The sequence below is a fragment of the Phalacrocorax carbo genome, chromosome 5 (assembly GCF_963921805.1).
Source record: "Phalacrocorax carbo chromosome 5, bPhaCar2.1, whole genome shotgun sequence".
Taxonomy (NCBI): domain Eukaryota; kingdom Metazoa; phylum Chordata; class Aves; order Suliformes; family Phalacrocoracidae; genus Phalacrocorax; species Phalacrocorax carbo.
In genome coordinates this window covers 58,915,056-58,932,775 of record NC_087517.1, presented here as the reverse complement: position 1 = coordinate 58,932,775, position 17,720 = coordinate 58,915,056, and the positions used below count along the sequence as shown (strand labels likewise).

The following is a 17,720-nucleotide window of genomic DNA, read 5'->3' as shown; positions in this document are numbered from 1 at the left end:
GCTGAACAAACCCAGGTGTCTCAGCCTTTCCTCGTAAGACAGACGTTCCAGTCCCCTGATCATCCTGGTGACTTGCTTGAGCAGTTCCCTGTCCTTCTTGAACTGGGGGGCCCAAAACTGGACACAATACTCCAAATGTGGTCTCACTAGGGCTGAGTAGAAGGGGAGGATAACCCCTCTCGACCTGCTGACCACACTCCTTTTAATGCACACCAGGATACTGTTTGCCTTTTTGGCCACAAGGGCACAGTGCTGGCTCAGGGTCAGCTTGCTGTCCACCAGTACTCCTAGGTCCTTCTCAGCAGGTCAATCCCCAACCTGTGCCAGTGCATGGGGTTGTTCCTCCCCAGGTGCAGGACCTTATACTTGCTCTTGTTGAATTTCATGAGGTTCCCCTCAGCCCAGCTTTCCAGGCTGTCCAGGCCTTGCTGGATGGCAGCACAGCCTTCTGGTGTATCAGCCCCTGCTCCCAGCTTGGTATCATCAGCAAACTTGCTGAGGTTACACTCTGTCCCATCATCCAGGCCACTGATGAATATATGGAACAGGACTGGACCCAGTACAGACCCCTGGGAACATCACTAGTGATGGGCCTCCACCCAGACTCTGCTCCATTGATCATGACCCTCTGAGCTCTGTTCTTTAGCCAGTTCTCTCTCCACCTCACTGTCCACTCATCTAACCCACGCTTCCTAACCTTACCTATGAGGAGGCTATGGGAGACAGTGTCAAATGCCTTACTGAGGTTGAGATAGACAACACCCACTGCTCTCCCTTCATCGACCCAGCCAGTCACACCATCATAGAAGGCTATCAGGTTGGTCAAGCATGATCTTCCCTTGGTGAATCCATGTTGCCTACTTCTGATAACCTTCTTGTCTTCTACATGCCTGGAGATGACCTCCAGGATGAACTGCTCCATCACCTTTCTGGGGATGGAGATGAGGCTGACTGGCCTATAGTTTCCTGGGTCCTCCTTCTTGCCCTTTTTGAAGATTGGAGTGACCTTTGCTTTCCTCCAGTTCTCCGTACCTCTCCTGTCCTCCACGACCTTTCAAAGATGATGGAGAGTGCCTCGGCAAGCATATCTGGCAGGTTCCTCAGCACTTGTGGGTGCATCCCATCAAGTCCCATGGATTTGCGAGGATCCAGTTTGCCTAGGTGATCTCTAACCCAGTCTTCCTCAGCCAAGGTGGAGTCCTCCTTTCTCCAGATTTTGTCTCTGTTCTCTGGGGGCTGGTCCAGTGTTTGTTTGTTTTGGGGTTTGTTTTTCTTTTGTTTTGGTGTTTCGGTTTGAGTTTTTTTTTGTTTGCTGTTATTGGAAGTATGAGGAGGGGAGAGACCCTGGTGCTGCTAATGATAAATGTCAAACTCTAGTGACTTCCCTGGGGCCTGAACATCAGCCTTGCTCCACTAGTTTCTGAGCTCCCGAAACATTAGTACTTGAAAAGTAAAATGTGCATAATCTTTTATGAGTTAATCAGTCATTAAGCTTTGGTAATACTGACCCTAACTCTTCTATGGAATTACTGTAAAATCTGCTTTCCTTTTTTTAGGACAAGAAACTGATAAAAGCATTGTTTGACGTGTTGGCACATCCGCAGAACTACTTCAAGTACACAGCCCAAGAATCAAGAGAGATGTTCCCAAGATCCTTCATTAGGCTGCTGCGCTCTAAAGTTTCCAGATTTTTGAGGCCTTACAAATAGTTGGCACTGTACTTAAAAAAAACTAACCAGCCCTAGGCATGCACAGAGGGGTTGTGGTAGGTGGGGCTGTTTTCTGTGTTTTACACACTGGCAGAGAAAATCCAGGGAAGCTTGCCAGCTCTGTTCTTGGCAGTGTTTGGCTTTCTCAGCTAATATAAATATTTTGGTGAACAGAATTTTGATTCCTTTCCAGATAATGCCTTTTGGATACCAAGGATACTTCATGGGTCTCTGAATTACACACTGCCCATAATTTCTGTAACTGAATGGTGCCAAGCAGAAGTTTGTAGAGCTCTGCCCTGTTGCTTCATCAAGTAACTCTAAAAGCTAATAAGGACAGGCAGGCTAAGTAGTGTGGTTTGGGATGAATTCTGGGCTGCTATTAATGCATGTTACCTCAACAAAGCTGGGTTCATGTTTGGTCTTGCTGAAAGTGAGAACGAGATTGATGTGTCTCTTAACTTTTGCTATGCAGGAAATTCAGAGCTAAGATTGAAATAGTTTTAATTGAAACCAATGAGTCTGAGAATTGCACAAGGTGTAACTTTTCTCTGAACTATATGTTGTATGAGGCATCATACGGAGGAATAAGCAAAGGGTTGAATATTAGCTTGAATGCTCTGGGTCTGGATCACACTGTGTTCATACTAATGATGTATTGGTTTACATGCACTGATACCAGAATAAAACCAGGGCACCACAGTAATGGAAAACAGACCCTGACCCACAGGACGCTTCCATTTTGGGCTGGCTGCAAATGTTACAACAGATTCCTTGCTAAATCCCAGTGCTCTCCCTGTCCATGTGCCTGGGACAGCATGAGGCATTGACTCTTCAAAATAGTATAAAATTCTGTCCTCTGAGCACCTGCAGTTGAACACACAAGCCCCATTTTAAATGCAGGCTTTGCATAATTATGCTCTTGTACATCACTTTTTAAACATCTATACGGTTCTTACATTAGCCTCAATCCTTATATTCCTTATCTTGTCTGAGCACCTTGCAATGACCTTGCTGAGCAGAGAAGGGATGCTTTCCCTGTCTTGCTGGAGAGAAATAGATGTACAACCAGATTGTGGCCGCAGAAGTCATCTACGGCAAAATGATGTTCAAGATTCCCAGACTCTGTTCTTTTCCTCAGGTTGTGTTTCTTATGTGAGAGAAGGCTAGTCTGAAAGGGCCTGTAGGGAGAACCGTGTTGACCAAAATGTTGGCTTAGTAATTTTCTGTCCATACTCTACATTACATCACTGTCCTCTGGCCATGAAAACCATTTCCTCAGTGTAACGTACCTTCTGTCTTGAAGGAAGATGGCCACAGTCCCACTCATTTGTGGATGGACTTACGACCTCTATATTTTGGTCACTGGCAGTGCTGAGTGGTGCAGTGGGCGCCAAACTTCCTCTGTGTGCCCCCTTAGGAAAGGTACCAAAATTTCACAGTGTAGCCAGGAAAAATGCTTCCTTTCCTAGGGTCTGAAGTCAGATCTCCTTGGGTTTCATTGCGTTGGTATGTGGTATTTAACTGTAGTATGTGAATACCACAGTCACAGTGTGACAGATGAAACCCTCATCAAGAGCCAGGGTCTGAATCACTTCCCTACACTGTTAGGAGCAAATTAATATTATCAAATGCAGCCTTGCTGAACTGTCATGCTACAGCAGACCTGTTCTGTGGCATGTGAGGCAGTGCAGCCCGTCATGTGGTAAGGACACATCTTGGAAGGGGCAGTGGTCTCAGGCCACAGCTGGGAGCAGAGCCTCTCAGGATGGGGTGATGTGATGCTGTGTTCCTCTTGCTACTGCCCTGAAAGAATTGCCGTGGTCTGGGCAGAGGAGGGGAATGGCTTGTGTTGCTGCCAAGAGAGAGAACTGTGCCCTAGCTGGCTGCACTGGGGCTCTGGCTCCAGCTTGAGAGCTGCTTGTGGGTTTCTGTGGCAGGGTGGTGAGCACCCATTCCAGGAACAGTGCTGCCAGGCCCGTGACAAAGGGGAGCAAACAGGCTTGGTGCGGAGGAGGGAGGCAGGGGGTAAATTAGCAGAACAGAGGGGAAGGAGCCCAGGTCCTTGTGTGTTCCTGGCTGCTGTGCTTCATCCTGAACAGGGTCTGTGCTGCCTTTGTGGGTAGGAAGGATGGGTTATCTGGAAGAAAGTATGAGGCAGTGTGATTGGAGAGAGGAATGGCTAAGGGATGCCAAAACAAGAGGAAAGATGGTGAGAAAGGCTTGCTACTTCTGTGAAGTGTACTGTTGTGGTGAGATGCCAGGAAGGTATTTCAAGATAGTTTCCCTCTGGCTGCACAGCCCCCGCCTCTCTACTCTTTGTGGCTTCCCATGCCAGATGCATTGTGTCAGTGAGTTGCAATGACCCACCAACCATCTCTATGTGACAGTGGAGCACTTTGAAATGGGTGAGATGCTGCAGTTCTGCTCTGAGCGCATGGGTGAGTTAGAGGCCTGTTGGTGGGGCACTGAGGAGAGGACTCTGGTGTGTCAGCTTCTGGCCCAAGCCCAGCAGAGTGGCTTTGCTGTGGGCTGTGTGATCTCTGCTAAGGGAAGCGAGCCAGGTCTTGCTGTATTCCCTCCCAAGAAGGCTACAGATCTGAACATTTCTGGTTTGTGTTGCTGAGTGACACACAAATCGGCGTCATTGGTTTCAACAAGGGTTCAGGGAAACAAAAGTTGTGAAACATGCAAATATTTTTAATTGGTGAAATTGGGCTTTCTTGCTCTGTGCATGAGTTACTGACTTGAGCTCTGGGTTTGTTGCACTGCACCTCGTCTTGTAGGCATGCTGATCTAGCTCTGCACAGCTGCCCTGGGACCAGCATCTCGCCTTCGGTCTGTACGGTGGATTTCAGCTTTGCTTCTCTGTTGCCCCCGTGTGCATAGGCCATTTTCATTGTTGTCTGTGGAAGGAGAGGAGCCTATCAGTGTGGTGTACAGCCCAAGGCTGAGGAGAAAAACCTGCCCTTTCTTGAAGAAGAATCCCTGTTGCTCCACAGCCCTGTTAGTTTTCTACATAAAAAATAAATGACTCAGAAGCACTTCTGTTACCCTTGATCTAACATTATGAATCAAAATTTCCCCTTTTACTGTAGATCCTGTGTGTGCCGTAAAAAGTGAAGAGGGAATTTTTGCCATCATAAATATTGGGAGAAGTGATAACTGTTGCAGAATGTTGTAACACTTGGCATTGTATCTTTGTAGTGATGGTAGTGGCTCTGTAGAAATTTTAATTTCTACTTTCTGTGTGGTTGTAGACTGATGTTATTTTTTGGCAACAAAAGATTCAAAAAATGTTTAACCTTATAAAACAGGATTTAGCTTTTGAAATAATAATAATTAACGTTAACTGGATGACATGATGTCACCTACATGAGATAAGCATAAGGATCTTTTTCCTGATTGTAAATTAATGTAAAATGTTTCAGACTGTTACTCTTAATAATTGAGAAATAAACCAGTTAACTTGTAGTTGCATGAAAACCTCGAGTAATATTTTTAGTTGTCTTTGCTGTGCTAAATAATAGTTTTGTGACAAAATTAATGGTTGTGTAGCAAGTTATCTCACATCAGATAGACTTTATCCTGGGAACATCTGCTTACCATAGCGCTCTGTTCCATGTAATATATTATTAACCTGCATCTATACCCCAAAAGATACAATTCTTCATGTAGTTAGTGGTGCACACATTTCTGGATAGTATAATACCAGAATTATTCTGGTATTAATTCTAATAATTAGGCAAAAAGTGTCTTCTATGAGATGAGCTGGGGTCAATTGGCCTGTTGTAACCAGCTGAATGAAGACAGAATAAACCACTTAATGTAACTCCAAAGTATTTTATTACTTTGTAGATTAATCTGATTTTTTCTAAAAAAAAAAATTCCAAACCCCCTTGTTTAGATGTAAAAATAATAAATAAAAAAAAACCCCAAAACAAAAACAAGGTGAAAACCTGTGTTAATACACAAGTTCCCAGAACATTTTTAAGGTTACACCATAGTTTCATCAGAGCTTTTTATTACGTCAACTGACTTCATTTCTTAGAATTAAAAAATAGAATTAAGTCATAGGAAATTATAAATTAGTTAACCCATAATCATTTTTAATACTATTAAAATTTTTTATTTTGAATTTTAAATTTATTGTTTTATTACTGTTTTTCTGTGATACTATGTTGAGATTATTAGTTAATCCATCTTGAGTTAATCAATTAATCAAACTTTTATAAAAATAATCCCAATATCTTCTCCTTAATTTATTCAATTGTTTGTTTGGTCCTTAGCTTCCTTTGATCACAGTGACAAGGACTGATTTGTATTAAACTGAATATAGTCTTCCGAGTGAATTTGGCACAGTTTTGGAAGATAGAGGTCATGGAAAAGTATGATGACTACAGGCTAATCACAGCAGAAAACTGTTATTCAAATATTCTTCCTAATACTGCCACCTGCTAGGTTGCAGTGATGGACACATGAGCACTCATCCAGGATGGGGAACGTCAGTATGAACTATCTTGTGAACTCCCAGGACAGCAGGAGCGGAAATTCTGGCTCGGACCTTTGGGTGCTTACATAACACACATAAGTAATAGTGGAATACAGAGAGCAAGACTTGAAGCTTACTTAGATCCAAGGAATCAGAAGTCTGATGTGGGGAAGCAGGAAGGAATGTGGTATTATGATAATCCTTGGGAACAGAATGCAAGTATTGGTCCGCAGCTATTTCTAAATTAAATAAACATAAATGCAAATGCATTTTCTATCATGCATATAGATGGCCTCCTGTAAATACAATAGATGCTGAATGTAAAACCTGTCACAACTAAAATGTATGGGTACTTTCTATCTTCCCTTTTAATGCTGCTCCATTCAACTGCTCCTTGTGTTTGTGCAAGGATGCTGCTGTAGGAGACAAACAAGTACTTCTTAAAGAACCTGAGCCAAAATCAGGGCTGGTACAAGTAGGTTTGTTTTTTGGTGTCCCCGGAACCAACCTGCCCTACAACACATCTTGCTACTGCCCATTTTGAGCAATTCTTCTGCTCATACACAAATTCTTACTCTCTGTTGTGGAGCTCTGCTGTCAGCATAGAACACCCATAAGCAGTGATGCAAATATAGCACCTGTGGGGAAAACAGGAGGAGTTAGGGAGTATTCAAGGGACAGATTCCTCTCAAAAGGTAAATTTGTCTAGTTTCTCTCCAAGTCAGTGCAAATGATGTATGACTTTCTTCATGTTGCTCTTTTAAACTACCTTATTAAACCACTTGAAGTGTTAAAAAAAGAAAAGAAAAAAATCTGTTTAAATATATATCTTAGTGCAGCTGTTGCTCTATTTAAAACAAATTTTGAAGAGTAATAAAGTTTTTTGAAAGTCCATGAAGTAAAGCCTGTTTAGTACACAATGAAAAAAAAAGTCAGCAAAGGTTAGCTTGAAATCTTTTTCCTTATTGAACATGTCTATAAATATAGAATTCATTAGGGAAACTCCTTTACGCTGGCTAGCTGCTAAACTCTATCTAATGCAACTGAAGCCTGTTTTTTTCACTAGGAAGTTTATTCAATAGGCAATGTAGACTTACAAACCTCGATATTAATCGGATGCCATGAAATTTCTTATCTGTGGCTGTTCTGGGGATCAGGAAATAAAGGGGTTCATAGTTTTAAGGACAGAAAAAAGTTGCATTGGAACCTGAAATATTCTGAAGTGGTCAGGTATGTTAAGTACACACATATGTGTGTGTGTCTGGATATATATGTGTATTTGACAATAATGTAGCCATGTGTGCAATGGCTGTCATGAAAGGATAATGCAAAAAATAGAGTTCTTGAGCAGAAAAAACAACAACAACAACAACAAAAAAGCAGCAAGCTGGCCCAGGATGTAAACCTGTGAGGAGTGGGATGCTGGGCAGGGTGTGTGCAGCAAGCTCTGCATGTAGGTGCCTGGTCAGGCACGGCGCTTGCTGGAGGCACTGCCTCTGGTTCCTTCTGTGCCTGCCCACGCCTCCCCTCACCCTTTTTGGGGGCAGGCACCTGCAGTGCAATGATGAGGGGCTTGCTTTCCGCAGCCCTCCTGAGCCTCCAAATGACCTGCCCTGGCAGCGGGCTGCTGCCTTGGGGTGAGCCAGGGCCCTACATGAGCACGGACAGGGCTGGGTGGCCTGGAAGGGCTCCCCAGGCACCCTGTGCTTGGTGCAGGGGGTGTGTATACTGGCTGCAGGCATACACAAACGTGTGCCCAGGTGAAGATGAGACAAGGAAGTCTCCAGCCGGGAGCCTTAGACATGTGTAAAAGCGTGGGCAGGGCAGGGAGCAGGCAGTGTAGGGCTAGGACAACATGGGCACTTGATGCTGTCAAGCATTACAGCTGAGGAGCCTGCTGGCTCATTATTGGTGTGCTGGCAGCCCTCAGGAGCTGCTGTAGGACCTGCAAGGTGGGGTGTGTGTTATTTGCAGTTTTCTGTGTTTATCTACATGCCCCAAAAACAGCAGGCAAGAGTTGGGGTTAAGCAAAAGAGGCTTCAAATACACTTGACACTTGCATTTGGAAGTACCAAAAGTCCTTTAGTTGTGTGCTATTTGCTGTCAGTGTGGTGCAGCAGGGAGCCAGAGAGTTTGCTCTGGATTTAGAGCCAGAGGTTAGGAGTTGCTTGTCACTGTGTTAGCACTAGCATCTGCCTCACACCCACTTTGTGACCAGGCTCTGTAGCTACATGTATCCTGTCACCAGCTGGAAGACCTGTTGCAAAATACCAGCTCAGCTGGCTTCTGGAGGTGCTGCCTGGGGTAAAACCCAGCCATGGATAGCAGCTTAGGGTAAGAGAGAGGATCATGATTTTTCTGGGGTTTAATGTGGAAATTAAGAAAGCACTGCAGAAAACTGGGAACTCAGCATCTCTGTCCAGAAGCAAGCCTGTCTGTGACACAGCCCTGCTCATGAATTTGGGTGGCCCTTAGTTTGCTGTTACTGATGTAGTGCTGGTGTGAGGGGCTGTGTGGAAAAGCTGAGAGGTACCATCTATTAAAAACAGGACTAGCAGAGAAGGGCTCAGGGGGCCTGAGTGGCTTACACAGCATAACTCTTGCACCCCAGCTCCCGTAGGTGCTAATTCTCTCAGCAAACTTACAAAAATAAAACCCTGAAAAGGCTCATCCATGCTGAGAACAGCAACTTCATTCAGTGGACGAAGGAAACTTAGCTCTAGGAACTGAATGCTCAACACTGCAGGCATTGCTGTCTTCCTCAGCTAGTCCAGAAAGTCCCTCAGCCAGTGCCTGTGGTGCGAGATGGACGCAGCAATGCTGAAATAAGCACATTACAGATACCTGCCCCAGCTCTGTACAGGACACATGTCCAACTTGACCATTTGCTCTTGGAGTGGATAAGAAAGGCCCATAGCACTGTGTCCCAGCAGGATGCATTTCCATGTGCAGTAATGGAGAAGTAAAATCTGATGCAGACAATGGCCTTGCTTAGGGGTGCTGTGGGCACATGCTCTGGCACATCTTCAGATAAGATGCTAGAGCTTTGTCCCTCCCTCAGACACCTCTCAGGGTCCATTCTTGCCTGGCATATTGGGGAGGGGCTCAAATAAGGAGATTTTTGAGGATCTGGGGAGATGTGTTAACGAGGCATAGGTTGTGGTGGCCTACATGAAGGTGCTGTTCCTGGGGGTGTTGGCAGACCGCAGCGCGCTCTGTTACCTGCCCTGTTTGTGCTGTCAGCACCACAGGGCGCAGGGCTATGCCAAGGCAGCAGGGTACCATCCACAGGGCTCCCCACGAGAGGGCAGCATGTGGCTCTAAGAAAGAAAGAAAAAAAGCTGTTAAAACCCATGCTGACAAACAGTGATAGGTTTTGGGTTAGGCCTTCTGTAACAGGAGGCCTAAAACAAAAAGTCTGCTGAAATGTGGGGGCTTCATTAACGCAACAGCTCATGGTGTGCTTCTGTCTTCCTGCACAATTTTTGAATGTACCGAGGAAAAGCATCTTGCTGTCTTGGGCTGGCTTCAGCGGCTTTGGTGGGATCTGAAGGAATATTTCCTGGTCTGCTGGCAACTGTCTGCAGGACACATGCGCCAAGGAGTGACATGTTCTGGGTAGATGTAACAGGAGCTCCAGGCAGCTTTTCTGCGGGCATTGGCACTGTTAGCCAAAATACACAATTCAGATTTTGTTTCCTTAGCAGTTCTTGGTCCCAACCACTGACTCTGATCAATCTTTTGAAGAAGAGGAAGTGATTTTGTAAAAGACCTTATATGTTGCATTATTCTCTTTTTGAAAAATGCAAATATGGGGCCTAGAAAGACCCATGCTGCTGGGCCAGTTATTGCTACCTCTTCAGATTGCAGTCAGAGGAGACCCTCTTCTGAACTGAATTCTGACCATCGCTCAAGGCAGTTCCCCCTTCTTTTCCAAACTACTATCAAGGAAATGTGCAGGTTGCAAGTTGTTGATTTCCAGGCAGAATAAACCTCAAAGGAAGCTGGAGGAAATGGGCTCTGAAAGCATAACTCTAGCTGCTGTTATTTACTTCTGAGAACAGTGAGTGATTCTGGCACTCTGCCTGACCCCATCCCTCTTGTGACTCAGTCTTACAGATGTCAATAATGGATGCTGAACATTTATCTTTGGAAAAAAAATTGTGTGTATAATCAGCTACTGATTCCTTCCGTCATTTCATGGGAGGTCACTCAGCTTGATCACAGCCTGACTCCTATCAGTGGTTGTACGGATGATCTTGTGGTAAATTATACCCAAGGTAGGGCAGAAACACCTCAAAGCACAGATAATCTATAGCACTGTGTGTCTCGTTGTTCATACCCACAGTGCACATGCTCCCGCTCTCCTGGGGCAGCTGGCTTCCTTTTCAGACATAGTGCAAGCTAAAGTATTTTTCAGTTGACTAGACTTGAAGGTGGAGATATTTCACCAAACCACAACATGGCAAACACAACCTCCGTGTTAGGAGAGTTACACTGAAGTACTGTTGACGATTCTGTGCGTTAGCAAATATTAGCACTGAGTATCCAGTAACGTCTCACTAAATCTTACCTGTTATGAGTTGCTGCAGTTTTGTATGTGCCGTATGGAGGGGGATACAATGGTAGCTCGCTTATACTTGCAGTGCTGGAGAGTGTTGGAGTCTTGGTTTCATAAAATAAACATAAGAGCTCCACAGAGGTGAGAGACCCTGTGTTTGACTAACACTGTGGTGACCTCCTCTCTAATGTTGATGTAAGTCATATTTTTATCTTAAATGGATACTGTAAAATATCTTAGGCTCAGATTTTGATTTATCTTAAAGTTTAAAAATAAAGATATTTAGATACATTCGATGAACTCAGATTTGGATGCTTTAAATTCCAAATTTTATTGATTTATTTTTTAACTTAAAGCACTCAAATCCTGAATTCATTGAGCATTGGTCTGTTGGGAAAACAGAGAGCAATTCCAGACTTAAGAAAGAACCTATACAAAACAACCTACCCCTTCTTCATCTCCTCTGAAGGAGGGGTGCAAATCTGTCTTAGAGCTGAGCTCCGTAAGAAGGTGGAAATACTTGTCACATGAAATCCCTTTATGAATACTCCTTTAACTGGTAGAGGCAGAAGAGGTTCACAATCGGTCTTTTAAAAAGTATAGTAAGAATGTTGTTCCTTGGTGAATCCCACATTGACACGAGTTGAAGTTAGCACGTGTTCTCAGGGCTTTTGCAGAAAAGCTGGGAAATTCCAATTCTGTTCAACTTGCTTATTTCATCACTGGAGATACTCTGTCATTTCTGACACCATCACCTGGTAAACTGGGTATGCCATACAGGAACCTTTCAAAAGGCAATACTGTTTCAGACCTGACCTGTACTAGTCCTGTTCCAGAAACAGTGTGATATATTTTTTTAAGCTTGGTTTTAAATTATGTTCTGATATTTGTGTTCTCCAGGAGGTAAATTTCACAGAGCTTGCCTGAGGAGTCCCCCCTCCCTCTCTCCAAGTACTGCTATTCAGGAATCATACCACTCCAAAGCATCTGGAACAAGAAATGCCTTTGCAGTGGATTTATACGTGGGCAGAGGAAAGTTATCTAGCTAGAAAGCAAGAAAAAACAGCACTTTTAAAAGGTTTGCATAACTCCTTTCAGGACTAAGAGTTCCCTCTGTGGCAGGGAGCTTTCAAATACCTGTGCTTCGCTGTGCCTGGATGCTTCAGTGCCAGCTCTAAACTTGTCACCCAAAGGCAAGAGATTTAAAAGATCCCTTCTGCTGTATAAGCTACCATACTTTTCTTATCTTGTTCCCGCCCAGGCCTTCTTTGTTTACTCTTATCCCCAGTTCAAGTATCAGCAACAACTTCAGTCCTGTCATCCCGTGGTGAGGGCGGAGCACTGAGTCTGTGACCTCACTCTTTCATAACACAATATCTTTTATCCTGGAGCCAGTGTGCATTTCACACTGATGAAGACATGGCATTATGGGGAAGATAACCATGGACATAACCACCTTGGCTAACAGGAAGCAAGGTACTTTTTAGATCCCAGTGGAAAATGAATGTGATGTGCTCTTCTCCTTGCCCATTGTAGGCACCTGCTTGTGTTGCCAGTTGTTCCTGAGAATACTTTATTAGTTTGAAAAGAAAGTACGAAGGAGAAAATGACAACCTATTGTTCCACGTTTGCAGCAATCAATGGGTAAATGTTTAAAACTTCTTGTTGCCAAGTTAGGATCAGGTTAATAAACTACTTCCATGACTGTAGCTAGGCATGGATGTCATTCTGGGCATCGTGTATCCTCACTGCATCTCCACTAATATTCAAGGTGTTGACTCAAAGAAGAATTTGGCTAGCTGCCTTATGATTAATTAGCCACACAGATCTAAAAGCAAACACAGATCTCCTGATTTTCCCAGGATAATGTATACATTAAGCACTGAAAAAGTTTCACTTCAGTACCATTGCTCTTACACATATCCCACGCGATTTTGTGTGCATACTGATATTTTCTGTACTAAAGAGTGACTTTTCACCATGCTGGGAAGGAGGAGGTTTGCTCAGAGAGCTGTCTGCTTGTAATCCCCATTCTGCAAAGCATTTAAGCAGGTACTTAAGTGCGTTGGTGGATAGAAATGGGTTGTTTTATTGGCATATTTAGACCAAGAGTGGACTCCTTTGTGTCCACAAAACACTGAAAGATTGCTGGCTGCTAGCATAAGTGGGGCTTTGTAATGGGTGCTGTGCAGGGCCTTTGTCCCTTAGGCTGAAGCTGGAAAATTGCTGACAGGGCAAGGAAAATATGTGTGTATGTGAAAACAATGGTATATCTCTTGTTGGAGCAAATTTGGTGGTGTTCTTGCTCTTGCAAGGGCTGTTTATTGGTGTCCTAGATACTCTGCTTCTTAGGTGCCGTTAGCCCAATGGCTAATGACAGTGAAAGCATCTTGCAGCTGCCTTGATGTGGGGAGCCCATAACCCCTTTGTTAGGGATGGCTGTGAACTATTTCAAGAAGTCAACAGGAGTAGACTCAGCAAAATGATGCAGCAACCTTGTGGGGAGGTTGCTGTTCAGCCCAGTAAGCCCCTTAGGAACTACCTGAAGCTCTGGTTTTTACAGTTTGTTGTCAAGCTCTACTTTGTCCAGGTTCTCTGAGCTGGGTCTGTGAAGAAACTCTGAATCTATTGCACAACTTCTTTAACTGACTCTAGGATGAGCCAGGGCATCCCAACCACATTGCTTGATTGTAAATGTGATCTTTTTTGTTGCAAACCCAGCTGTGAGCCTTTGCCTCCTGGGTCTCCCTGCCTGCTCCTACCACTCAGAGCCAGCATCTCAGCCCACCAGCCCCGTGCCTTTTGGGGAGTAACAACAGCCTTCCTGTTATATCTTAGCAGATCCTGCTGGACTGACATAGAACCAGATGTGAAGAAGAGCAGCGCCCTCTTCCTCCTGCCTTTCAAAGTTCAGAAATCTTGAGCAGCAGCAGCAGCAGCAGCATTCCTGTGTGCCCGGCTCTGCTGCTCCTTGGTCTCTGGGTGTCAGGCTTCTGGAAAGTTAGAAAAGGAGTGAGAAAATGGTGTTTGTGTAGGGTGAAATGACTCGCGCTGTTTTAGCCTTAACAAGACCCCTCCTGTATCTTTAATGACCTGAACGTAAAATTTACTGTGTGGAATGCCCCTGCAGCAGAGGAAGCCTTCAGCACACAAGCTGCCTTTTGCAGGACAGGAGGGGAAGTGAAATCCCCTGAGGTTTGGGAAGTCTGAATGATGTAGTTGTGGTTGGCACTTTGGATATATGTGTAGCTTACTTCAAAATAAATATTTGCAGTTCAGCTCTAGCATACATGTGGGAGGGTGAGAACTAGCATGTATTAATATTTCTTAAAATCAATCGTTTTGAAAATTTTATACTGGAATAATCTTATTATTGCACAACATAAACAGAAGTTAGTGTGGATACATACTGGGTAGAAATGTCACCTGCCCTCTATGTACACCGTTTCCTGCCCATGTGGAGTTCCTGAAGAAAGCCATGCAAGGCACATTTTGGGAGAGAGAGAATGAATTTGTCCTTTTACTTGAGAGGAAAGTTCCCTGTGTCTTCAGCTCCTTTGCAAGCCCCAAAATACCCAGTGGCCATGTCTGTGCTTGTGTGTGCAGCTGGTTTTGTAGCGGCAACACCTTCTGAGTTGCAGTCGGATTTGTCTTGGAGGAAACCAGCTAGTAAGCGATGCTGGGGGCATGATCAGCCCCTTTTTCCCCTACCTGTGAGCACAGGCAGTGCTGTTCAATGCACAGCAGCATCCGTTACCTCTGTTAAGGGCTGTGATTTTTCCGGCTGGTCAGGGGAGGCCAGACTTTCTGTCCCCAACAGCAGCCCCCAAGTGTATTGTCCTCTTATCCCTTCCCCAGTGCTTGGCAAGTCACCTGTCAGCTTCTTCCTTTCCTCTTGGCACCCTGTCCCAAATCCCCCACCTGCCCCTTTGCCAGCTCATGGAACCCACAGCTACTTCCCTGACTCACATGGGACCTGGAAGGGGCTCAGCCTGTTTTCCCAGTGCAGTACAGTTACCAGCATGGCTTTGCAAGCTCCAGAGGCAGGACCTGTTCTTATGCTCCATCAGCCACAAATAGCTCCTAGTCAGGAGTGCTTGTCACTGAAGTACACGGTAGAAAACGCTAGGAAGTGTACCATTTGTTTCCCTGACCAACTCTTCCTGTGCTTTTTTTTTTCTTTCTTTTTTTTTTTTTTTTAAAGGAGTGTGTTTCAGCCTCTTTAAAACAGGAAAAAATAAAGGTAAGGAGCTGTTGCAAGACTTGCCATTTTAATCGCTTGGTTTGACGTGCAGTTTTTATGTTCCTGAAACTATCACCCACCTGCTGTCTCTCTGCATGAAAAGAACTAGACAGATAAATTCAGTTCAGTCTTCTATGAGAAGATGCACAATGTCTTATTCCTCTCCTAGCATCATCAGTGCCCCTGCTCCGTGCTTGCTGCCACCAGCTCATGTACTGCACAGGACATGCACGGGGGAAACGAGGTTGGAGCTGCACCCAGGGTAAATAAGGAGAGCTGCCTCAGGAATAGTTGTCTCTGTGAAGTGCTCCTGCATGTGATGGGGCCTGTATCCAGCCCAGGAGGTCCTTTGTCTTGGTCAGCATTGGAAACACACATAGTGAGTGTGGAGTTACTGTACAAAATGCACCACATCTCTCCGGAATCTCAGCCTGATTCTACCTTTGTATGTTCTAGGATTTCTCCAGCTCTATCTATAGTGTTTGTCTTGCTACAAATGATGATTAAGAAGCTCTCTCAATCCTTCTGGATTTCTGTATCCAACCGTTTTAGAAAAAAAGACTGTTCTCTAGCCTCCAAATTATTCTAGTGATTTGCCTGAGTATGCTAGAGCTGGCCCTTAAATATCCTGCACTGATGGACAGAATAACTTATTTTTCTACATCAGTTATTGTGGTTTTATTTTCTTGACCTCTTCACCATCTTCCCTCTGGAAATGGACTCTTTCTGTAAAGTTTTCTCTCTGTGTTGGGGTAAATTATTTTTCCTGGGACTCTTGCTTGCTACTGCTTCTGTTTCTGTTAAATTATACCACTCTGTCCTTTCTTCAAAGTTTTCTGGGGCATCTCTGCATCTCCTCAGGGTATGGTAACCACTAACAAATAACTTCTTTTTAAGGAAAGATGAGAAATCAAAGAAAAGAAAAAAGTAAAAAGGACCGACCCACTTCCTGCTTTGCCTGCTGCTGCTTTCCTTTTCATCAAGAGAAGACATGAAATGGGGGTGTGAATGAAACTCTGCAGCTCTTCTTTCCTTACGCTGATTAAGCTGCAAGCGTGACTGGGTACTAAGCTAGTCTAAATCAGCTGTAAGTGAGGGTATAAAATTGCTGGGGTTTAGTTCAGTCCGTTTACATCATGTGTAAAGCAAATTGTGTTTGCAGGCAGGACCTGTGTCGCTTTGTCTTCTGTGTAGAGCAGCTAATAATTTCCCGAGCACTGTGTGTTTTCTCCCCTCCCTCCAAGGGCACTTATGCTGCTGTTCAGTGCTGCCTTCCCCTGTCCACCGCTGCGAGGGCAAAGGGTGTGTTGGAAAAGCCAGGGAGAGCAGCATTTCCCTCTGTTTTCTCTTTGCAGTAGGTTTGGAAACGGATGACAAAAGCACCACTGTCCTTAGCTCTGCTGGGCCAACAGATGTCCTGGGCAGAGCCCCCTTCAAATGTGCAGCAGCTTTGCTGGTAGCCGCCAGGGCCACCTGCCTCTGATCTCCAGCACGTGCTGCCTCCAGCATGTGCTGCCTGTCCGTGCTGGCAGCAACAGGTATCTTGGCTTCCTAGCAGAGCCAGCCTGTCCTGGAGGGCAGGGCCAGTCCCCCCAGGCTGGAAGGGTTTTCTCCATCACAGCCTTCTGAAGCCTCTTTTTGACATCGGCCTTGATGTTATACTGTGCAGAGAAACACATGTCCTGCTCTGGAGTCAGGAAAAAGCAAGAAATTTGGTTTTGATCCTTGGGGCTTTTCTCAAATGAGGGGCAATGATCATGCACAGACCTGTCTCCAGTGAGTGGACGGGAATTTTTCTGAAATGTGCCCCTATTTAGACACACCGCATGGGGCAGGGAGCGATACCCATGGCTAATCTCTCACAAACAAATGACCAACTCAAAAGTTAATTGCTGGACTTGAAGTATCCAAACAGCCCCTATTTCAGTGGGGATCCTGAGTAATTTGAGCAGATGATGTACTGCTCCTCCCACTTTCCTCTTTCCCAGGGTTAAAAATCAAGAGGGGAATTAGGGCCTTTATCTCATTTATCACTCGAGCACTGGGCAAATTTTCTTCTGATCTGTTGGCACAAGGTGCATTTATAACTTACAGCAGAAGTGAAGTTGTAGGGCTCAGACAAAATGCTTGTTTGCCAAATTAAAACGCGAGCTGTAGTGTGAAGGCTTTTCATGCTCCATCTGCTCTTTCAGCTTTACTCTTCTTGCTATAAGCCAGAGCTGAATGGACATTTGCTAGTATGCCAGGCACAGTGCCGCTCCTCCACAGAGCTTTTATATTAAAAACTGTCTCCTGGTTTCAGTGGCAGTCCTTCTGCTTTCCTCTGTGCCCCCTTGCCTTTGGGAGAGTGTGGATGTTGTCATATGTCTCTATTTAATCAGCTGGATAAGTGCCAAATAGCTCCCAAGGTGAAAAATAAGGTACTTTTATCCTCCTGGGCATGTTTGCCCATAGTGTAACAATGGACCTGTCATGTAACGAGCTGAGTCAGCGTGGGGAGAAAAAAATTATATCCCCCCTTCAGACTGTCAGCCCTTTTATCCTTCTGCACACTGACATGTTCACTGAGCTTGGGGTGGTGCACGCATAATGGCCTTTATGTGAAATCATGGGTTTGGGTTTTATTGTATTCTGTACTCTCATCTGAATTTTTTTTTCCCCCCTCTCTCCCAGGTCATATGAGGAAGGGCTGAACATATACAGTCTGGCCATGGT

At 44.8% G+C, this 17,720-nt stretch overlaps 1 protein-coding gene across 1 annotated transcript in view; it reads left to right on the top strand.

The window, feature by feature from the left end:
* The window catches only part of SCUBE2 (signal peptide, CUB domain and EGF like domain containing 2), a 48,035-nt gene extending 40,036 nt beyond the window's left edge, over positions 1-7,999 (top strand). Inside the window, exon 21 of the mRNA XM_009505469.2 lies at positions 1,557-7,999. Coding sequence (XP_009503764.2) covers positions 1,557-1,709 — 153 coding nt within the window. The 3' untranslated portion in view covers positions 1,710-7,999. The remainder of the gene's footprint in view (positions 1-1,556) is intronic.
* The last annotated feature ends 9,721 nt before the right edge of the window (positions 8,000-17,720 follow it).